General features: G+C 40.0%; 3 protein-coding genes across 6 annotated transcripts in view; 1 reads left to right on the top strand and 2 right to left on the bottom strand.

The window, feature by feature from the left end:
- ralgapa1 (Ral GTPase activating protein catalytic subunit alpha 1) overlaps positions 1 to 740 on the bottom strand; it is a 72,578-nt gene extending 71,838 nt beyond the window's left edge. Inside the window, exon 1 of the mRNA XM_075488060.1 lies at positions 313 to 740. Coding sequence (XP_075344175.1) covers positions 313 to 418 — 106 coding nt within the window. The 5' untranslated portion in view covers positions 419 to 740. The remainder of the gene's footprint in view (positions 1 to 312) is intronic.
- A 579-nt stretch (positions 741 to 1,319) lies between these two features.
- Positions 1,320 to 8,063, top strand: brms1la (BRMS1 like transcriptional repressor a). 2 transcript variants are annotated; one of them, XM_075448027.1, is made up of 9 exons: positions 1,320 to 1,452; positions 2,055 to 2,210; positions 2,400 to 2,490; positions 2,596 to 2,723; positions 5,099 to 5,178; positions 5,336 to 5,432; positions 5,506 to 5,595; positions 5,676 to 5,740; positions 6,126 to 8,063. In XM_075448027.1, exons 2-9 carry the CDS (start codon positions 2,078 to 2,080, stop codon positions 6,222 to 6,224), a joined length of 783 nt encoding a protein of 260 aa, XP_075304142.1. In that variant the 5' UTR covers positions 1,320 to 1,452; positions 2,055 to 2,077; the 3' UTR covers positions 6,225 to 8,063. The 2 variants fall into 2 exon arrangements, with proteins under 2 accessions (XP_075304142.1, XP_075304141.1); XM_075448026.1 differs by having other exon boundaries at positions 2,052 to 2,210.
- Positions 8,064 to 9,465: 1,402 nt separating this feature from the next.
- Positions 9,466 to 21,976, bottom strand: mia2 (MIA SH3 domain ER export factor 2). 3 transcript variants are annotated; one of them, XM_075447993.1, is made up of 23 exons: positions 21,862 to 21,976; positions 20,172 to 20,303; positions 20,026 to 20,047; positions 19,811 to 19,899; positions 19,517 to 19,588; positions 18,519 to 18,629; positions 18,339 to 18,410; positions 18,123 to 18,227; positions 17,805 to 17,927; positions 17,498 to 17,668; positions 17,169 to 17,259; positions 16,804 to 16,871; positions 16,640 to 16,710; positions 16,450 to 16,551; positions 16,237 to 16,333; positions 15,857 to 15,924; positions 14,774 to 14,859; positions 13,593 to 13,706; positions 12,961 to 13,110; positions 11,145 to 11,336; positions 10,992 to 11,044; positions 10,734 to 10,908; positions 9,466 to 10,639 (listed from the first exon to the last, which is right to left on the bottom strand). In XM_075447993.1, the coding sequence occupies exons 1-23, from the start codon at positions 21,883 to 21,885 to the stop codon at positions 10,428 to 10,430; spliced, it is 2,400 nt and encodes a 799-aa protein (XP_075304108.1). In that variant the 5' UTR covers positions 21,886 to 21,976; the 3' UTR covers positions 9,466 to 10,427. The 3 variants fall into 3 exon arrangements, with proteins under 3 accessions (XP_075304108.1, XP_075304107.1, XP_075304109.1); XM_075447992.1 differs by lacking the exon at positions 21,862 to 21,976 and adding an exon at positions 21,107 to 21,318; XM_075447994.1 differs by lacking the exons at positions 12,961 to 13,110; positions 21,862 to 21,976 and adding an exon at positions 21,107 to 21,318.
- Positions 21,977 to 22,893: the final 917 nt, after the last annotated feature.

The raw sequence follows: 22,893 nt of genomic DNA, 5'->3' as shown, positions 1-22,893 counted from the left end.
ATATTAAACGTTTAACACGTGCACACAATACAAATCACGTCTTTAAATCTTTTCCAGGTTTTAAAGCAGAGGCATCTTATCTGATTTACATTACACAGCATTTCTGAGCATAAAACAATGACTTTAAAGATCATAATAAAGGATCTCATAATGGACAGCAACTGTAATGCCTAATCAATGAGATTGTAATACAAAAAAAACGAAAGGCAACTTTGAATATACAGATTTTGTAGATTAACAGCCACTCTGTGAACAGATTGGCACGTACAAGCTAACCTCTTAGCTGCTTATTAGGGTTTTTTTTAAACTTACCTATGACTATTCTGAGGTGTTTGAGCCTTGTCAACACGTCCTTCTTTGGGTCCAAGACTTTCTGTGTTGATTTTTTAACGTCCCCATGAGGCTTTTTTGAGAACATTCCTGAGGCAGGGAGACGCAAGAATGCGACGGCAGACAGCGAGGAGGAGCTAGCTACACAGCCACTGAAATAGCCTCAGTTAGCGTTAATCTTCCAACTGTAACGAAAAAAACCGTTGGATCATTTATTAACGCTGCGCTCAGATCTGGCAACCCTCCGCGACAGTGCCGAATATTTTTAGGGGTAAAATCGGTCGCATTCTGTTTGAACTAGAGACAAATATGTACAACCTAGCGGGGAACCGCATCCATCCATTGCACCTCCCTTCCACTGTAGTCCGCAGCTTTGAGGGCTAAACTAGCTAGTCAGCTATATGTGTATGGTTAGATACCTCCGCTGTCCAGTCAGAAAACATCATGGCGGAGGGGTGGAGGGAGGAGAAAAACAAAATAGTAGATAGCAGATAAATTCAACGCAAACATTGCTCAACAGGGAGTGAACTTAAGTAATATTGTCTCAGTTTTGTCACTTGTTAAATTTGACAAAAATGCCACGTACATTTTAAAACAGAGACGCCCTTTCCAATTTCAAGCTTCTAACGTCTTTTTATTTTATTGCTCACAAATCTCTGCCTCGAGCGAAAGTGGTGGATCATGGGTAACGTAGTTCCAGACTCGTTCTTAGACCTTTGTTGGGAAGAAATTAGGGAAATGAGTAAACTTAATGAATCTTATATAAGCTCGTCATTGAATAAAAATGCCACGTACTTTTAACAGAACCATTATTTCCAACTTAAAGCTTCAAACACCATTCCTATTTTTTTTTGCTCAAACTTTCCGCCTCAAGTGACAGTAGTGCGTTATGGGTTATGTAGTTTAGTTGTGTACTTGGACCTTTGTACAGAATGTATTAGTGATACAGAAAACTACAGTTCCCAAGACATATAAGAGCGCCTGTCGAGATTTGTTTTTAGCATAGCTGGGACACACAAGTGAAATCGTACTAACGAAAACAACACGTTTAACATCCTGTACTTCTTCCGAGAATCCCTTTTCTGTATAGATTCTCTCGGACGTCATTTACCTCACCATATCGTGAGTTATAGTCCAGTTTTAAGTTTGAATTGTAAAGTATGTTTTTATTAAAGCGTGATGATTTATAGCACGCTACTCAGCAACTTGCTAATATGCTAATGAAATGCTAATCATACGTGTTCTCCTGTATTATTTGTAGTCAGATAATTGACAGAGCAAAAAAAAAAGTTGGACTTGATTGTAAAAAATGTTTTTATTAACAATCTTGAGTGATGTATTTACATGTACCAGTAAAGGATAATCATTTTCCATTAAAGTTAAGCTAAATCAAAAACAAAACGCCCACAAACAGTTTAGGTTGCATTTGGATTTATACGTTTTTAATCAAGTGTCTTATCCAGATTTTTTGGTAAAAGTCACCTCTCAACTACACTAATGTAGTTCAATTTTGCAGAATTAAGATGTAACATTAAGCTCATTTAGAATATGGACTCCGTGAGAAGGACCACAGATGTGTGCTTTGAAATCAAGATTTTCTTATGCTACTCCATATTTCTTTATATTTTGCTTCCATATTTCTAAACTTTCTTGAAATCTTTTGATGTGGTCTTGAGCAAAATAATTCTTTTTGCACCCCATTGTATGTTTCTGTCTAACAGCAGCTCTCTGAAGTTGATGTGGTGCAATGCCGGTGCACCGTGATCGGGAAAAGAAGGAGAGTACAGCTGAGGAGATGGAGGTGGAGGAGCAGGAAGCATCCAGCTCAGATGAGGAGGATTCCGACACCTCCTCTGTCTCTGAGGATGGAGACAGCTCTGGTGAGACACTCTGGAGCTACATAAAATGAACGCAGCATTTTTATACTGATATAGGGATTAGTTCTTGCCAAAGGTTTGTGCTGATTATGGTGCCCCTCTTGACATCATCACATGGCCTCCTCAGCTGCTTCCCTTGTGAATGATATGTTTAATGCACACTTGTGTGTTTGATACTTTCTGGTGTTTCAGAAATGGATGAAGAGGACTGTGAGCGGAGGAGAATTGAGTGTCTGGATGAAATGACTACCCTGGAGAAACAGTTCACCGATCTCAAAGACCAGTCAGGCTCTCATTGATTTCCATGATGTTTCTCCTAAATTTTGACAGATATAAAAATGTCGCAAATAACAACGAGTAATATCCATATTTACTACTGTGTGTGAAGGTTGTACAGAGAGCGACTCTGTCAGGTGAACAGCAAGCTGGGAGAGGTGGAGGCTGGCCGGGCAGCAGAATATCTGGAGCCTCTGGCTGTGCTGCTGGAGAACATGCAGGTCCGCACCAAGGTGGCAGGTACGTCCAACACACAGACGCACTCATAACGTCTAAAGCTGGATTTACAGTCGACGCGTTGCTCACGGCGCAGCCGACCCGTGACGTCAAAATGGTGTTTCAGGCATGGCGCTTGCCTTGAAAAGACGGCGCACCGCGTTGTCGTGCACCGGTCGATTTTTGTAACTTGGCTGCACCGAGAACGACAAACCGGATGGACCAATTTGAGACCAGGCTCAGTCAGGAGGTGCGTTGAAACTGCAGTGAAACAGCCAGGGGCGTAGCACCAAATTTGGGGCCCAAGGAACAACCACTACCATGCATATTTGAACCAACATCGACCCTATGTTAGGCTTTTGGGACACTTGTATAGGCTAATAGTCATTATGAAAATAAATACATTTAAGACAAATATGGCCTCTATTTCACAATTATGTGGTAGCCAACAAAATGAGAGATTATTTTTTTAATTATTTGACTTCGGCTGCTATCAGGGCCGTAGCCAGGATTCAGGAATAGGTGAGCTCCATGATGCGCGCATAGCGCGCGCCGAAATTTTTACAATATATATATATATATATTTTAAATTATATAGTTTTTAATATATAGCAGTGTTGCACATTGAGGCTAGTAGCAAAATAAACCATTATAATGTAACAAGAACCCATAGCTAAAAAGAACCTGATTATTTCCCAATGCAAGCCTATACAAATGTTTGGTACAAGCAAAGGCCATTTGGCCAGGCATAGAGTAAAGCTAACTAACCAATATAAAAAATAGAGTTAAATATAGATGGATAGATGCATATTGTAGGCTATAGCTGTTGCTAAACAACCTATAAAGATTTATGGGCTATATTGAATTCATTCACTAAATTAGATGTGAAAAATTGTCTCCAGCCTACATAAATGTGCATTGCTATAACAAGGTGCTGTCTTCTTTATTCACGAACCATACATGACACCGATATAACAATCATATCATTCTAAAGAGCTCGAGCTGAGCTTTCCGTCAGTATATAGCAATCGCCGCTGCACTACAGAGTGGCCGAGGAAATCGTTCGTCAAATTCGTCTAATTTTTCCATTACTGATTACTGGTATGCAGCTACTATGTTGACGGTACTTTTCTCACCGACTACGGAGCGCACACACGTGTTTTACACACCGTTGGAAAGGGCAGAAACAGACCTTTCAAATGGTACCACGCAGTCACACATTCACGAAAGTGATGTAAACACAAACGTCAATTGAAACGTGTATGCGAAAACCGAGATTAAAAAAATAAATAAATAAAAAATCCCTGAAAATTACCGAGGTCCAGAACTCACTTTCCTCATAGCTGGCTACGGCTATGGCTGGTATCACAGTGGTATGCAACGGAATGTGAATGGGATAATCAGTTACTGTAGGCTGTAATTTTGACATTTGGGCTCACCTTTCTTGGGAAAGAAATAAGTAAGCAGTTGCTTTCCTTCATTTTGTCTCTCTTGCCTTTCTTTTCTTTTCTGAAAGCCTGATTTTTTTTTTTTGGATGACATCTTTCATGTGCCGGCGTTTAATGCCTAATAATGAAGTGAGTGACATTTATGGCGCATGTACAATCAAAAGTCCGCCAGAGGGCGGACTAAACCAATGTGCACTGATAATGGGGGTGTCTGATATAGATTATAGCCTATTTGCAGGCTGGGATATACATTTCAACAGATGTATTTCCAGAGAACATTGGATTTTTATAAATTACCAACATATATTGATATTATTTAAAAAATGATTTTTAAAAAACGAAAGAAGAAGAAAATTTCCCTTAGGGCCCCCCCTGTAGGCTGGACCCTGTGAATCAGTCTGACTTTTCCCCCCTGTTCGACGCCGCTGGAAACAGCACAGGGAGCACGTAAACTCCCAAAACTCGTGGACAGAGATTGTCAGAACTTTGGGGAAAGAGGGAGAGTTCTGTAAGAGTCTGTGGAAGAAGCTACGAGACAGATGCGTGAAGGCAAAGAAGAGGGCAGAGACTCCAAGTGGTGATGCCGGGGGCTTCAGACCTTCACCTCGATTGACTGAATTGTTTTGGCTCACGAACTTCGTGAAACACACGAAGCATTTCATCTTCCAGATACTGCAGCGGCATCATTGATGACAGTGCTACAGCGGCATTGTTTTCGTCTTGACTTTCATGGTTGTAGAGTAGCGGTAACCTTCACGTAGCAGCGACACCTCTGTGATGGAGAAAATTGCAACTACTGGCGCATCGGCTTGCGCCAGAATATATAGCCGGCACGAAATCGTGATGTCATCAACACCGCTCGCGCTAGCCGACGTGGCAACCATACTAGAGGCTTCAGGCTCAGGTTTCCTTATCCACTGTCATGCTGTGACTCCCCTCTGTCTTTGTCAGGCATTTACAGAGAGTTGTGTCTCGAATCTGTGAAGAACAAGTATGACTGTGAGATCCAGGCAGCATTTCAACACTGGGAGGTATGACACACACACATACACACACACACACACACACACACACACACACACACACACACACACACACACACACAGACATTTGAATTCCTAATTTCCTTACTATTTAAGTATCATTAACTTGATGGAGTCTCTCTGACTCTGTTACTCGTGCTTGCAGAGTGAGAAGCTGCTGCTCTTTGATACGGTGCAGAGCGAATTGGAGGAGAAAATTAGAAGACTGGAGGAGGACCGACAAAGCATAGATATTACATCAGGTAACGCAATGATTGCGTTGTGTAATGCAGCTGCAGGTACTTGCAACACATCTGACTCTCACTGTTTGTTCAGAGCTCTGGAGTGACGAGCTGTCAGGGAAGAAGAAGAGACGAGATGCTTCAAGTCCAGATAAGAAGAGAAGACGACCTTCTGTGGTGTCTGATATCCTTGATGTTTATTTTATTACATACATTGGTACGACTTAAAAAAAAATCCCAACTACTGTCCTTAACGCTGCTCACGTCCATATATCGTCTACATGCTGCCTGATCTGGACATCCTGGAGGACTGGACAGCTATCAGAAAGGTGTGTGGGCAAGTGTGTCTGTGACTACAGAGATCAGTATTTTTGTGAGCATCATTTAACAGCCACCTATGCTGTGTGTGTGTGTCTGAAAAACTCTTTTTTTCCCTCTGGCCATCAGGCTGTACAACAGCTCTGTGATGACAATTCGGAATTTCACTGATCACTTTATATTTCACTTTCATGTCACTTCACTGGTCACTTTATATTTTATATTCTTAAACAGTTTTTTTAAATTCTTAGATTGTTTTTAAAGTGTTTATTATTGTATAAACATTTTCACTGTTTTATGTCTGCTACTGGATGCTTGAATTTCCTTCGGGATCAATAAAGTATCTATCCATCCATCCATCCATCCTTCTTTCTTTCTTTCTTTCTTTCCACCCAGGCTGTGGCCACGCTGGGTCCCCACAGAGGGAAGGCGGAAGCCGACGGCCCCGTGTTCCCGTTCAGACCCGACAGAAACAGGCCGATTCTCAACTGCTGAGACACCCACGTACAGGCTGAAAAGCACACAATGACCTCAAACAGTACAGTCAAACACACATGGTTGCATTCAACAAGCACATAAACACACACACACCTGAACATCAGCTGACAATGACCACAACTCTGCCTTTAAGTCACACCAGCTGGGGAGCTGCACAGCAAGGACTCAGGGGTTTGAACATGAATGGAAGCATTATTGATCCCTTCAGACAGACTCAGGCACCACAGATGCTTTCAGGCAATGCAGGATTTTATAATTTGACGATGAAACCTTTCATTTATACCAACATTCGACACCTTCCATATCACGACTTTCATGCTAAACTTTAAACAGTTTTTCTTTTCTTTTACGTGTAACACCCCCCCCCCCCCCCTTAAAGGAAAATAAAGTAGTGATGCAACACTTTTAGCATCACTGAAAAGTGGAAGTCATGATAAAAACAGTTCAAACTTTCACATAGAGTTTAAGGATGCACAACTGTTGTGTGTATCTTTTACTATACTGTTGACTTTTCTCCAAAATAGGACAAATAATTCCACATTGATAATAATTCTACAGTTGTATAAGAGTTATTTCACCTCATAGAAACTGTTCTTCTAAAGAGAATCTAGAGTTGAATCTTCAAATTATTACATGTATTTTTACATTGGTTAAACAGCTTGGTTCCTGTCCAAAAACAGCCCACATTAAAGTTTCTTCTCTAAGGTAGTCCTCAGTGAATTCACTTGTTGTACTCGGAGCTAAAATGAGTAGAAAGAGCATCAAGCATTGTGTTTGGCAATTTTTCCAGAAGGAAATCACATTTTTGTCCAGAACACTGGGATTGTTTTACCTGTTTTACTGTTTGTTAACTCAGTTTTCCAGTTGTCAGAGCTTTTTTTTTCTTTTTCTTTTTCTTTTTTTTACAAATTTAGATTGATCCAACCAGGATTTAACAGTGTGAATAACTGTAAGTTAACTATTTTCTGTCATCAGGCTTGAGGGTCATTGATGAGCTCTGGTTTTGCTATGAAACTGAATCTTTTGTGCCATGAAATATTTTTCATTTCTGTACTTTTTATGTGTGTTATAGGAGACAGTTATTTTACATCATAATGTTTCAATTTGTCAGGTGATGATCCTATTTTAAAGTTTTCTTTTGCTTTAGACAGCTTTCCCGTATAAAAGACAGTCGAGTTGTTTTTTACTCGTGTGACAAAGACAGTCGATACGCTCAGAATTCAGAGTAATACTTCAAGTTCCTGTTGAATTAGTGAACTATCTTGCACCACTAACGCTTTGGTAGAAGGAAGTGGTAATGAGAACAGAAAAAGCAGACCTTATGCGGTGTTTGAGGGCATTTAACTCCTCTTTTTCTGCACATCTTCTTTTCACATGGATCCTCTTTTTGTTTGCCACTGTACAACTCGTCAGTCACGGTAACCACAAGGAAAATGTCTGAACAACCGAACGCCAAATGTAACGCAGTCCTAATACGACCAGCTGAAATGCAAAAGTATTACTACGTTTACTACTTCCATATCTACCTCTCTTCTCTCTGTCATACATCTTTATGACCAACAGTTGATCCTGTTGCTTTGCTGTGTGACGGATTTCTTTGTTCAGAGCTGTTTTTGTAAAAGCTTTAAGCAGTATTGGCTTCATTTCAGTGACCACTTTCCAATCACCGTTTAACCAAAAGTGAAGCAAATTGTTGGGTTTTTAAAGGATTAAGGTGGTGGGCGTGGTTAGTATTCAAACAGACTTGCTTTTTGAGAGTTAAGTAATGTGTCAGGTGCATTTGTGTCTTTCTTGTTAATTCTGTGGATGGGTTTTACAATTAAAAGTTGTTTTCTACGTTCTCGTAGTGTCTCACTTTGCACTGATTTAGCAGTGAAAACACTGGCAGCAAGGCGGAGGTGAATGTATTGATTGTTTACTTCGGTCAGTCCACTGCCAGACCAAGAGACCCTGGAAGCCAGACCCTTCCATCTTTGCAGGTTGTTCCCTCATTAATATGAATGAATTATTCAGGAGCAGAGTGTCCAGAGCGTTTTACACGACCTAAAAGCATAAAAAAGAAGGCAGGAACTGATGGACGGGCAAAACCACCAGACCTTAAAGTTATCTGAAAAGTACATTACTAATTAACACATGAGGAAAAATACATTTACCAACATGTGGGCATGTCCAGAGTGAGCTGTAAATGATAAATGAAGTGTTGGAGATTTAACTCTCAAGGACACACTGACTGCTGGCTTTGCAGTCTTTCTGACTCTCCACAGTAAAACCAAATTATTTTAGGTGTGGACGCCACAAAGCAAATAAAGACTTTGGGCCAAAGTTAGCCTTCCATCAAAACATTAAAGAGCACAATGAGTAAAAATGTCAAGCATTCAAATATAAATCTCAGCTCACAACATATATATTTATGACTCATTCGTAACAAATTTGTGACGATAAAAAGTCATTCTAAATAAAAACTAAACAAAATCAAACGTTAAAAAGAAGAAAACTGTTTTTTTTCTCATAAATGTCGCTCATTTTAAATTCGATGACAGTAACACAAGTTTCTAAGATGCTCAATGTTTTGGGTGTATTTTACATATTCTTTTCATAATAATCCAGTTGTTTATAATGGATGACGGGGCTGGATTGCAGGCAGGGCAGTAAAGAACGTGTGGATGGCGCTAAATGTTGCTCCAACGTTGGACATCAATGATCTCCAAAGGGAAATGTGAAGGTTTCATGCTTTGCGGCTGCGTCGGCAAACTCTGTTCCCGGTTGTTTTCAGCTGCGTTAATTTACCGTGAGTCCACACGATCAAGATCCAAAGATCACCATTTAGTACAGCTTTTAAGGCTTATCCATATCTACAGATTCTCTGAATCTTTAATTTATTTTTCCATAGATGATGAACTCCCCAGATTCTTTCCAGTCGACATTCTCTCATCTTCGACTTATTTCAGAATTAATTTAACAAGTCTTACGCTGCTGCAATCACAACTTACTGTAAGAATCAAATGAGCATATGACAAAAAATTGCACTTTTAACTTTGATAAGGGTTCTTGTACTATTTATATTGAAATCACATCTCCATTCATTCACAGTTTACAGGAGACACATTTTTATGGAAATGGCGCTGTATTATGTAAACGTTTTAAATGACATCACCAGAGTCTGATCAGGTATATGAACAGCATCGTATATTTAAGATTACAATAAATGAAATTATGCTTTGAAATATCTTTACACATATTTAAAACATTTCCATTTAATGTGCTGTACACAGTATTTTCAAATAATTACATTTCAATGTTATATCCCTCCTGGGAGCCACTGATACGTTTGGTATTAAATCTATGCACAAATGTTTTTTACATTATTACATCATTGAAATATGGAGGAGACAGCTACAATTTAAGAGTCTTTATTCATCTATCAATCATCACTTTTTTTTTACAAAATTCACAAAGGTCTCGTCTCTCTGGATCAGAGGGAGTCTCACTTCCTGCGACAGCCGCTGTGAGCTGCTCATTTCAAGCCTCGGCTGTGTGTAAATCACTGTAACAGGTTCAGAAGCACAGTTTCATTGCTTTGAAGTGAAGGCAAAGTTGCTGTATCCAAGTAGGAAGTCTATGAAATTCCATAATTTGATTCGAGCTTAAGAAGCCTCACTCATTTGACCTCTCAGGAATATTCCGAGTTTAAGATCAACTCTGTTCAGTCACAGTTAAAACGAGCCCTGACGTGATCTGATGAGTGTGTCAAATCAATGTAAACAATGATACAAACTTTCTTAAAATTACTCTACGACTAAATCATCTATTTGAGGCCTAAAGGATGTATTTTCTGCCATGATAGACTGATGATTTACATTTCTCTTTGCCACAGAAATGCTGACACACAAAACTCCTTAAAATAACTTTCTGCCTTTGTTGAGTTAACAAGCAACTGGTTCCCGTGGCAACATCCCCACACCCACGTACAGTTCGGGTCGCAGCTACGCAAGAGGCCTGAATGCAGCCTCCGGGATTTCAAAACAACACCAGCTGGATAATGATGGGGCAAAGGGGGAGAATGAATGTGAGAAAGAAGGCAGAAGAAAGGAGGAGGGATGGGGTTGAAGGGGAAACACAGCTGAGGCAAACAGTGTGTGTCCCCTCGACTATTCGTTAAATCTTATCCAGTCATCTCACAGCTCAAGTAGAAACTCTGTCTCAAATGACATCTTCAGGCGGCGGTGTGTTCTCCTGCAGCGACAGGCTGTGTGGTGGCGAAGGGAGGGACTGCTGAGGAGCGGGAGGGCCCATGGAAGATGGGTGGAGGCCTTCAGGAGGAGGAGGAAGCCCCATAGCGGGGTTGTAGGAAGGCATATTAGGATGAGGTGGGGGAGGTCCACCAGGAGCGAAGCGAGGAGGGAACATCATTCCTGGAGGGAGAGAAAAGGAAGAGAAGCCAAAGTTACACCGACGCCATCAGGCGTGAGGATAAAGCAAGCTTCAAAGATGAACGCGACTTCTTACTGGGCATCATGGGAGGACCTCCTGGCCCCCTGGGAGCATAGAAATCAGGAGGGGGTCCATAAGGGGCTCTGCGAGGAAAGGGACCATCCATGTGACCCATCGGGGGTCCAGGAGGAGGTGGACCACCCATCCTTGGATCTGATTCAGGGGGAGCCCTATGATCACCAGGACCGGACTAACGACAGAAACAGGAAAACATATTAACTCGGGCTGGACTACATGTCCAGATGTGCAGTACTCATACACAGAGACACTCACCAGCCTGACGCCCTGATCACCAGGTCCAAGACTGTTTTCTCTGAATAAACCATCTGCATCGACAAACATTTTAGAGTCTGAATAAGAGAAACAAACAAAGCTTTTCCATTTCAAAATGTGCCAAAGAGCTAAAGAAAATCAGTCAGGACTAACCTGCCATGTCTGCAGGGGGATGAGGTCCTGGATGAGGTCCTGGATGAGGTCCTGGATGAGGTCCTGGGGGAAGACCTCTAGGATGGGGGGGTCCAGGTGGGAGTGAGCCGGGAGGAGGCAAAAGGCCCAGAGCTACTGGATGAGGTGGAGGTCTTCTGAACATGGGACCTCCTGGCTCTGGAAACATGTAGCCTGGGGGTGTATACAGATACATTCCATATGTGTAAATAAATCTAACACATTTTTGGAGGCTGCTGAGTTTGACTGCCGGGAAAAGTTGAATTCTGCTGTTTTATTTGTAATTTTAGGCTCAACAATAAGATGTACAGACACTGCTCCACGAACCAGGCGCGTGCAAGGTGCTAGAGCCAGTTCAGAGTACCTTTTCACCCAAGAGTAACATCATTACGTAACTTTAAACATCTATTCCAACATGGGTTGATGTACTGGAACCACTTTGGTGGAAAAGAAGTACCACAGAGCCAACTGATGTCTCATTAATGCACACTGTGGCTCTACAGAATAATCCCAAAGCAGTAGAGTCTGTGATGCAGATCGATCAACACAGACCATCATGAGCTTTAGTCTTAGATAATACGCTAATGTTAGCCGCTAGTTCATTTGATTTTCCAACCGGCTGACATCACCTGTAATTATTTAGTTCTGCCTTAGCGAGCTATGACAACCAAGGTTTTACAGCTGCATTAATAATGATGATTAGAATATTAATGAATCAGAGTTACAGCAGCAGTCCCCATCGTGATTGTGTGGATACACTGCAGCCCAAGCATGCTGTACATTAATTATTTGCATTGATTTGCGTTACAGTATTCATTCTGCAGATAGTTTGCTGTTTGTTTAGATAACCAAAGTAATAAAGTTTTTCCTATTATTTACATTAAAATTATTTATTTCTTTTCATTTTATGTAATGGACTAAACAAAATAGTCCAAGTCAGTTACAGGAAACTTTGACAGAAGTAAAAATAATTCAAAAGTCATTTTAAATAATTCTATGAGGTGCGTGCATACTGTTCACCCCCGTTTAGGATGGAGCTCCTACACAAGATCAGGTTCTGCAAGTTAAATAAAGGCCACCTGTGTCACATGATCTCAGTTTATGTACACACCTGCTCTGAAATGACCCCTTAATAACAGCCTATAGTTACTTTTGAAGTAACACACACAGGTAAAACATTTTTAAAGATGTCTGCACTCCATGAAGGACCCGATGCAAACTGTCTGATGGAAACTGGAGCTATGGTCACAGTTGAAAGCCATACCTGTGTATTTACCATTTTAAGTCAATGTTCCTTTAAAAAAGACATTTCAGGCACGCAGAAAATAGCTGTACTCAACACAATCAAGGTGCACATGCACAAAGAGCGATGGGTGGCGTATGTGATGAACGGTTAATGATGCAGGATAAATGCAACTGTGCCACATGCAAATATCTTCCTCGAAGACGGAAGACATTTATTTAAAAATAAATGCTCTTTGCAACAGACTGAAAGCTGATTCTTTCTTTGATATGCGAGGGAGAAGAGAATCTTTATCCTCATAGACACTGATCGGTGCCGATGTTGTCAGCACACAGTTCACCTCAAAGTAAGCTGCTTAAATTGTAAGATAAGCAAAGGAAAAATCAGCCTCGAACTCCTGTAGACGTACCTGCTCCGTTCGGGATCAAACTGAGGAAACGTTCTCATTTCTGTTTAGTAAATACGATCTCAGTCATAATCCTTGATATGATCAGTTGTGGGCCGGCGAGAGAATTTATGACAATATTTTGACTTTTTCCTTGGACGCAAACCCACCTGGGGGTACTCCAGGTCCAGGGGGTCCTGGAGGGGGACCCCTGCGATCTCTCTCCCATGTGGGAGAGATGGAACCGTTGTCTGAATGAGGACCTCTGCTGCGCTCCATCTCTCCTTGGCCACCTGGGGGCTCTCCTGGACCAAGAGACACTGGGGAGGAAAGGAGCGAAAGGAGATAGACGGTCCAAAGGAAAAAGGAAGAGAGTAGAGATGATGGAAGGTGTTGATGTGACAGACGGGGGCAGAAGGAGCAGAACCAATCACCCACAGACGTGTGGCCCAGAATAAGTGTGATTGGAGGAGAGACAAAGAAGGTATGAACATATTAAGTTTCATGACATATCATCATATTATACTATTTTCCTTTGTGCAGCCCACATTGCAGATGGCATGCCAACAGACCATGCTACACGAATCATCTACAGCTCACCATGCTACTGTCAGCTGGTTGTCTAACATGCTGTTGCATGTATGAAGTCTGTCACATAAAATGAAAATGCTGCAGTGCTAATCAGGAGAGTGTTGAGCTGGCACAGATGATATTATGAGAGGTGTTTTTTTTCTGCAGCATTCTGGGGCTCCGGAGCTGCAAATAACGGCTTATTTTTGTAAACTGCTTTACGTCTACATACCCCTGGGAGACAGTCTAGCAGGTGGCCCGTCCATTAATGTAGGAGGAGAGAGGAAAGCTCTGGTCTCAGAAGAGGGTCGACCCAGAGGAGACGGACCGTACATCGACCTTTCAGCTAAAAGTTGGTAAGAAAAGAGACAATGAGAGTGTTCAACGTTTAATGGAAAGTTGTAAGGATACGACATAATGAGCCTAAACTAATAAAACCCACATGGTTATAATTCCTTGATGAACACACTTATTAAACATTCACCGTCCTGTTACTGAGTTTCAGTAACTGAACAGCAATGAGGAAGAATTCAAAACTTTGATGAATCCTCTTTTTTCTCCCTTCCTGAGAGCAGTGGTCGTAGATAACTGGACCTGCACGTCAGAGATTTATTGACACAAATTTTAACCCGTTTCAAGTCATTTTAGTTGGACCTTCACTTCAAGGGAGAGCTGTGCAGCAGCACCTTGTCTGCAGTCAGTTTGTCTAACTGTGGACTGAAAGAGTTTTCAAACAGATCCCCTTTTTTCTTTCAGAGCCGTGGTTCGTATCAGGAGATGATTCTTATCACAGAGGCCTTAAAGGAGAACTGCGGTATTTTCAACATTAAGCCTCTTTTCTGAGTCGTCTGCAATGTTTTAGAACCCCCCTCACCGCTTTTTTGAATTTTACTGCTCTCTCCGGTATTTGCCTAATTTTGATTCATCTCAACCTGCTTCAGAACGGCAAGTCATGTGCATGTCCTAAAAGGTCCGTAAAAGCACCATAAACGTCCGTTTTCAAAATCATCAACTCACCGGAGTGGTTACTGGTGTGCTGGTAATCCATATCAAATTTCGTTGCGAAAAGTTGCTTCTGTCGTGTTTTATTTGGCAGCTCGTTCATGCTCAAACTATTTTCTCAGCGGTGGCGGAGTAATATCAACGAACATCCAGTAAAAAAATGTCAAATTAATGTTGAAAATACCGCAGTTCTCCTTTAAACCCTCACAACTGCACTTAGCTTCTGTTGACTTCATATCTCAACTTGTTTTAAATCTGCTAATCAGTCTGAGTCTTATTGGTAAGAACTGACTGTTATATCATAATTGGATCCGACTATAATCTAAGACACAGTTATATGTCCATGAATTCAGACAGGTTCCTGTGTGTGTGTGTGTGTGTGTGTGTGTGTGTGTGTGTGTGTGTGTTTACCTCGGAAAGGCAGTGGTCGAGCTAGACTGTCCAAAGCATATGGATCTTTGTCAAGGGAGTCCATTTTAAACTGTGTATCTGTGAGTCTGTAAACAAACACCTTCAGTTAGATTATGACAAACATTTCTGGTCCAGACAATGCTATTTATATTTTTAGTACTGTGTACAGTATCTACATACAACAAGTAATTAAAAGGAGAGTAATTAAAAAGACAAACATTACAGAATAGTGAGCTTGTCCGATGATGATGAAAACACAAGACATTCTGGGACCATAGGACATGGAAGTAACAGTGAGGGAGAGATGGACGTTGCTCTTTTGTGTATATCTCAACTGAGTCTTTATTCAGTTTTAAAAAAGCCTTATAATAAATGATGAACAATTGCTGTGTCATGAAAGTATTTTTCTTCTTTGTTTAAGCTTCTGGCTGCACAGAGGCACTAACTGTTCTCTCTGTTTATTTGATGATGTTGAGCTCCTGTTGGTCAATTTGTTTTGGTTGTGTGTTCAACAGGTGTGTCATACAAAGTGGCAACCACTACCCAGAACACAGTGCACTGGGATGTCTCTATATGCCCAATATACCTTTTACCTGTACCGTACAATGCAATGAACAGTTTGTTCATATTTTTTAATGCATGTTTATGGCAGTGTTGAATTTACTTAGATAAAAAACTTATGTAATTTGTTTAGATGTAGATTCTCGTCATCCAGGTCATGATAATCATAAGAGCTTGAACAAGGGCAGCTGGACTAGAAGACATTTGACCTCTCCTCTGAAAAGCTTCTTCAGTTCTAAACTAGATTAATCGGATACTCCCCACGAAGCCTTTCCGATGAGAGGTCAAACGTCTTCTAGTCCAGTTGCCCTTATTCAAGCTCTTATGATTAATTTGTTAAGTTAGGCAAAGGATTTTCATGAGGCACTAACATTAAAATAAAGTGAACTCGCAACCTTTGAGTACTCCTAAAGTTTGCACACTACAACGTGCATTTTTAAATGAGAATAACCTGAAAGAGTTTTGACAAAGCTTGAGGAATACAGCTCTTCCTCCATCATTCAGTCTTGACATAATGCTTACTTCTGTCTTAGGAGGGCGTTCTCTCTTCTGATGTCTGACAGGTCTCTTTCTGCTCCTCTGGATGCCAACTGGAGATATGAATAACACAGAAAAATGTTTTTACAAAGATTCATACACAATAAGTCCAGCATTTAAATGTAAAATCTTTTTTTTTTTACAGAAACATCAGCATTAAGGCAAGGCAAGGCAATTTTATTTATAGAGCACAATTCATACACAGGGCAATTCAAAGTGCTTCACAGCTACATAAAATCACAAGAAGGCAATAAAATCATTAAAAAGAAAAAAAATATATGTATATATATATATATATATATATTAAAAACCCTGCACATTGCGACTAATCTTTTTGGATTGCTCTCTGGCAGAGTTTTACTAACCCAGTTATTATGAGCCTTCTTCTCATGTGCTGATATCTGAGTTTGGTAGGACTGTCTGGTTTTTTCCAGCTCTTCCTCCATCTCTTCTGCTCGTTGCCTGAAAAGAAAAAAAAAAAAAAAACAGGTGAGACTGTGTGGAAGACAGACAAATTCCTCAAGGATATTATATTCTGTTATATTTCTAAATACTAAATTCTAACACATAGCAGCTACCTGTAGTTGTTCAGTTCTTCCATTGCCATTGCAATGTTTTTGTCAGCTTTATTCAACTTATCTTCTTTCTGGAGACGCTCCTTCTCTTCCACCGTCAGCATTCTGCAAAACAAATATTCAATTCCACATTTTTAGGAACATTATTTTCTGTAACTGTTTCACACGTGTAGCTTTATCTGTGAGTTTATACCTGTGCAGCTTGAGCTCATTCTCCTGATACACTTCTGTCATAATCTGGAGTTTCTGTTGTAGTCGTTGGACCTGAACACATGAATTAGTTTGATTGATCCAAAAGAGGAACGTGCACGAAACAACGTTATAATAAATATCACAGTGACGGCTGAGATGAGCTACCTGATCGGAGTAGTGCACACTGTCAGTCTGCAGTGTTAACTTCTCATTCTCCAGCTCCTCGATGCTCACTTTAAAGAAAAACATAAATCTTTAAGGCAAGGCAAGGCATCTTTATTTATATAGCGCATTTCATACCACAGGCAACTCAATGCTTTACATAAAGACAAGGCATTTAAAACAAACAGCATAAAGCAGCATAAAAACAAGCAATTTAAAGAGAATAAAAAAATAGAATAAAAATGAAAACACACAGTTTAACAACTGCAGTTTGATGAAAAAGATACTCTTTGTCTCAGGTGATCACGTTGGCTCTGACATCTATTACAACCTTGATAAAAACAGACATCGGTGTCGAGTTAACTTACTTTGCAGGTCTTCTTTAGCTTTGACCTCATCATTCAGTTTGGCAAATACTCGGTCCTTGTCTTCATCCACTGATTTGAGGTCTGCGTTAAGCTACACACAAGCACAGAGAGGTTACCAGAGGCTGAACTGCAGATTTACCGAAACGTTTTTGAAATAAATGCATCACCACAATAGAAAATGGAACATGATGGTATGTGTTTATTGTAGTAAAATGCACAGTCAGTAAGATGTGATGAAGTCCTTTTAATTAGAGAAAATGGCTCATTTTCTCTATGAGAAAGTTTCTGTGTATCTGTGAATCATAAATTATCTCATGTTATTCATGTACCTTAGCAGCAAAAATGAGTTTCTGGACTTTCTGGAGATGTTTGCCAGTTAGGTCCCCTCTTCCATTTTCCTCTCCTTTTTCTGTTGCCCTGTTCTCTCCTCCTTCCTCAACTTCCTGTTCCTCCAGCTCTGAATCCCAAGCTTTCATCCTCAGCAGCTGATCGGTTAAGGACTGAAGAGTTACAAATGAAGATAAATTAATTCTTTGACATCACTGAGTTCTACAGGCATAACTTGGGTCTGAGAACCTTGTTCAATGTAGTAAACCAGTTCAAATAAATCCCAATCAGTGGAGGAGGCAATCGTACCGTTATACGTTCGTCCTTGTTGGTAACATCCTGCAGCATCCCACTGTGGGAAACCTCACATCTTCGCATCTCTGCTTCCAGCTCACTCACTCTTTCTGCCCAGCCCTCCACTTCCTGCGTCAACTGTAGATGGAAAGACACAGAGACAAAATAATGGAGCAAGAAAAAGTGGAAACACATGTAGAAAGTGCATTTGTGCAAATCTTTACATGAATTTGGTAGAAAATTAAGTTGGATACAGAGAATACGGCCACTACATCAACCATTTGGAAGCAAACCATCTGCTTTACAACCAGTAATAACAATACCTCAGCCTACCTGAGCATTGCTCTCCTGCAGCACTGAGTTCTCCTCTCCTGCTGTGTCCAGGTTCCTCTGCAATCTTTCACTATTCATATTATATATCTTCAAAGTTGTTTGTGCCTAGAGGCAGAACAGCAGTAATAATTTCATGTGAAACTCAGAAAAAGAAGAAGAAAAAACAAGAAGTTACCAAAAAAAAAAGAAAGAAAAGAAGGTAATTAATGGCTGCACCTGCTCGTCCTGTGACTGGAGGTTTTTGGTTTCCTCTTCAAATGCTTTCATGTTCTCCTCAAGCACAGTTAACTGGAAGGAGAACCCAGAAAATATTTTATATATATATATATCAATACCATCTAATAATACTACTGTTTCTCGGTTTACATAGTCAACTCGACGCGTGTGTGCTCCTACCCTCCTTTCTTGCTCTTGCCTATGTTCCCTCTGGTGGTCCAGTTGATCCTTCAGTTGTTCCAGATCCCTCCCCAGCTCGCTTTTAGTGTGTTCTAATTGTCTGGCTTTAACCTGCAGTTTAAAAGACAACCACATATATTTAGAAAACTCTTCAGAGAGAACAAAACAAGGGAAGAAACAGGTGAGATATCAACTGGTTGTGTGTTTGGCTCTTCAAACCACCTTGGTTTGAGTAAAGAAATCTTTGAATAGGTTGGTTGGGTTGGAACAACTATTTGCAGAAAGCAATTACAATTTTTTCTCCTCTTTTAAAGCAAATATGAAGAGAACAATTAGAGATTAATTCATAAAAAGACACAGGGAAGGCTGAAGAGCTTGTTCTCCACTAAAATATTCCTCAGATTTTACAGGATACAGAAGGATGGACCTTTTCCTCTGAACCTCACTGAAACGTTCCTCTTATTATCGATGCATCAATCACAACCATCTGAACAGTGATGGTTGAGCAGATTTATGAAAACAACATTGAAAACCATCATTCAATTCTGCTTATATTAGACAAACCTGCTCCCTAACTGATTTGCAGCAGGAATTGAGGATAATGCCAAATTGTCAAAAACTAAATCCACATAAAACGTTAATCCATCAACTGGGAACACTACAGGTCCTTGTTGTCTAAACAGGTATGACGACAATGTAATCCGAGAACCTTGCATTGCATTACATGCAGTTCTTCGTTTTCTTGGAAAATCCTTATTAATATTAATTATATAATATGGTTTGTCTGCCTCTGCCTACTCAAAACAAATTCCTCTTAATCTGATCATGCACAATTACACACAAAAAAAAATGCAATTTCACTGGGAAGTTCATTTTAAGCATTGAAGGATAAATATGAGTTTTTTTGTGAACTGATGAAGCAAATAAATAGAAGTCAGGTTTTCAGATTTTCAAGCATTTCTAAGTATACGTGGAACTCTTGGTTTTCTCTGCATTACCTCCAGATGTTCTGCCTTTTGAGTTTGGGCCAGGACACCACTGTCCCTCAGTGAATCTTCCAGCTCATCATACTGCAAATGACACATAATGAAGAAATAACTCACAGAGAACAGTTCTCATTATGGCCGTAATAAATGCATCTCCTCGGGATGTTAATTCAAGTTTGTAGTTACGTATAATTGCTTTGTAGAACAACCTGGAATACAATTTTTAGCTAAAACTAGTAGCTCGGTAATGTGAAAGCAGTTGTGTCTCAAGCCAGAGGTCTTTCATCACATGCCACAAGCACTAACCTCTTGTTGACACTGACTGAGACTCTCAAGGACTTTACACTTCTCATCCAGCAGCTCTGCAACCTGTTCAGCCATCCACCGCTCCTTACCTAAAAAAGGGAACAATAAATCTTATACAATTACTTCAAAATATTAATTTCATGTCATTTATTTATTATTCATACATTCATCATTCGTAAAGCTGCGTTAACAAGGTTTCTGTTATGAGAACTTACTTCGATACATTCTGCTTTTGATCTGTGAGGAAATAAGAAGAAAACAATGAGAACAAGTGGGAATATTTTTGTGTTTATTCACAGACTGTGGAAAAATAAATAAATAACGACGATGACGATGTAATTATGCATGGCTGAGCACTCACAGAGTGGTAACATCTACAGGTGAACAACACGATTGTCACCAGCCCCACCAGACTGGTGAAGATAACCGGTTCCCATGGTACACCATACAGGTCTGGTCCTGGTCTGATGTCATCAGGCAGTGATGAAACAACCTGAATGAGGTGAACAAAAGAGCTGCTTTATTATTATTTTCAATTATTAGCAGGTTTATAACCTTCATTATACACCAAGTATAAGTGGCTCTGATGTTGTGGACATTAGGCTTTGCAGCTTAGTACTTCATGGACGTCCTTGTGGATAAAAACATCACTTTTATAATGAATGTTCTCAACGTTAAAGGTGGTTTCATGCAGCTTATATTCATCTGTTAAAGCATATGGTGATTTAATCTCATCAGACAACTCATTTTAAAACAGCTGTTGCTCCAACAAGTAGAGGTTTTATTTGTATTTCTATCCCCCTAGTCTAGAAGTTTTATATTATTATGACAACTAGCCTTCTTAATACCAGTACTAAGCAGATACACTGTTTCCTGAACAGCTGTTTTGAGAGCAGATTGCAGCTCTGAAATAATATCAGCAAATATGTCAACATCAGAGAAGATTAAATAACGCCAGGCATTTTCTTGTTAAAATTACAATAAGCAAGAAAGCAAAAATAATACAAGACTGGTGTCATTGGCAATCATTAGTTCAGTATTTAAAGCTAACTATGCTAACAATCACAAACACGTATAAAAAAAAAAACAACAGGACCTATGAAAACTGTATTGACAGCTGGTCAGTAGCACTGCCACTGCACAAATGTAGCAAATAATGAGAGGCATAAATACCCAGATGTAGCTCAAACTATAAAAAAAACAATAACTCATTTTCGATAATATGACAGTCAGTTACGTTATTTATGCTATGGTGGCTAACTGGGAAATGCTAACGAAACCTGCCACATAACGTACATCCTTCACTTTCTCCACGGCGATACTGTAGTAAGCTTCTGCCGTCGCCTGGAAGTAGACCGCTTTGCTGGCCAACTGGTCACTTGCCGGGTGTTCCGCCATGTCCGAATTATTTCATTTGGCTTATAATTTTGTTATAATTTTGTTTATACCGACTAGAAAGTGGAGCTGTCAGCCGGGTTAACGGCGATTTCACATCCTATTCACAACACTGACGCTAAAGACTGTACCACCTCCCACATCATGTCGTAGGGAAGTCCAAAATACTTAATTATCTCTTTAAGCTTACTGTAACAAATCCATAAAACTGAAACACATTTAAATCTTACAATTAAACAAACAACAAATATTAACTCTGTAAAGCATAACACGACATAATTATATTGTTTTATGAACTTAGATGTCCACACAGAAATTAAAACACCCCCGCTGATGTAAATGGTTTCAACGCAACGTCACCAATTGTAAGATGCCACACTGGCACGTCGGAGCGTTTTCAAAGTGACACCAGGGGAAACAGGTGTCATTTAAACGAAAATGAACTCTTTTTGAAGATCACCATGACTTTCCAACTAACTGTTATAACTGTCGCATATATGTTCCCGAAAAACTTTTCTCTGAAGCAGAAAACCTCCATATATGTCCGGCTTTGAGTTACAGCCACTGGCTAATGTCAACCTAAGTAGGACGCAGGTGAAAACTTGAGTCAACCTGGCAGCTTAAATTCACACCGTGTATCTAAACTTAATACTCACCAACCTGGCCTCATTTTCCTCCATCTAAACATATGACTCGCTTGCCCCCTGACAAACAGTTTGCCTTTCAGCTGTGTTGATAGCCAACTGGCTCAGAGTGTAACACACCCAAATGTGATGGATGGTGACAGAGTCAAGCCAGCCTGACAACTGAGACGAAGGCAAAGCTGAATGTTAAGGGGAGAGTCAGATCAACATTTCACAAGTGCAATGCCTTAAAGAACCACACACCACAGGATCAAGACGTGGCTTTTGACCATTCAAGCAACCAGTTGTTCATTGTTCTAAATCAAATTTTGCCTCTAAAAACACATCTAAATCTGATTAGTAAATTGTAAAGTATACAAACCCTGCTTTGACCTCATCCACACATTGTAATTAATGATTATTAGTTGATTTAAACTCAAAGCTTTGGTTTTTCAAAATTACATTTGTACTGAAACATAGCACATTTAATGGATTATTAATAATCTGTGTGAATATGAAGCAGTTCAAACACTTTTGTTACACACAGAGGTATGTTGGTTGTTATATGAACAAGTATTTTTTTCATTTATGCAATTTCAAGAGACAAATAATTCTTGAAATTGCACGGCTGCAACTCTGCTAATTGATGTGTTTTTGATTAATACGTCACATTTTGCGGACACACTCGATACCGAGTGGGGAGAGTGTCCTGAATCAAACATCATGCAGTGCAAAGATGCAATCTGGAGTACAGAGTTGGACAAATGTCTAGTGTGGAAGAAGAACAACTTCCATTGGAGATCAAATGGTCCAGTGGCACTCTACATGTACCTTTATGCTCTGATTTAATCAGCATATGAATATCTTCCGGACAGAAACGAAGTCTCAATTTAGCAATGTTGGCACATACTTATTCAAGGAATCATGAGCTTTTCAGGACATCGAATACCTCGACTGTGAAGATGAATTTGTCAACTTGAAACTTATTTAGTATCATAGAATTATTTCCAGGGGCAAGCAAATAATAAATGTTGTGTTATCAAAGGACACATTGTTGCAAACATT

Source organism: Odontesthes bonariensis, chromosome 17 (genome assembly GCF_027942865.1).
Source record: "Odontesthes bonariensis isolate fOdoBon6 chromosome 17, fOdoBon6.hap1, whole genome shotgun sequence".
NCBI classification, from domain to species: Eukaryota; Metazoa; Chordata; class Actinopteri; order Atheriniformes; family Atherinopsidae; genus Odontesthes; species Odontesthes bonariensis.
This window is presented reverse-complemented; position numbering and strand designations above follow the sequence as displayed.

Coding starts and splice junctions, on each gene's coding strand:
- brms1la (XM_075448027.1), top strand. CDS start 2,078: ATGCCGGTGCACCGTGATCGGGAAAAGAAGGAGAGTACAGCTGAGGAG. Junction 2,211..2,399: donor TGAGGATGGAGACAGCTCTG/GTGAGACACTCT, acceptor CTGGTGTTTCAG/AAATGGATGAAGAGGACTGT. Junction 5,179..5,335: donor CAGCATTTCAACACTGGGAG/GTATGACACACA, acceptor TCGTGCTTGCAG/AGTGAGAAGCTGCTGCTCTT.
- mia2 (XM_075447992.1), bottom strand. CDS start 21,208: ATGGCGGAACACCCGGCAAGTGACCAGTTGGCCAGCAAAGCGGTCTAC. Junction 16,711..16,803: donor GTGTGCACTACTCCGATCAG/GTAGCTCATCTC, acceptor TCATGTGTTCAG/GTCCAACGACTACAACAGAA. Junction 15,925..16,236: donor AGAAGGCTCATAATAACTGG/GTTAGTAAAACT, acceptor TCATATCTCCAG/TTGGCATCCAGAGGAGCAGA.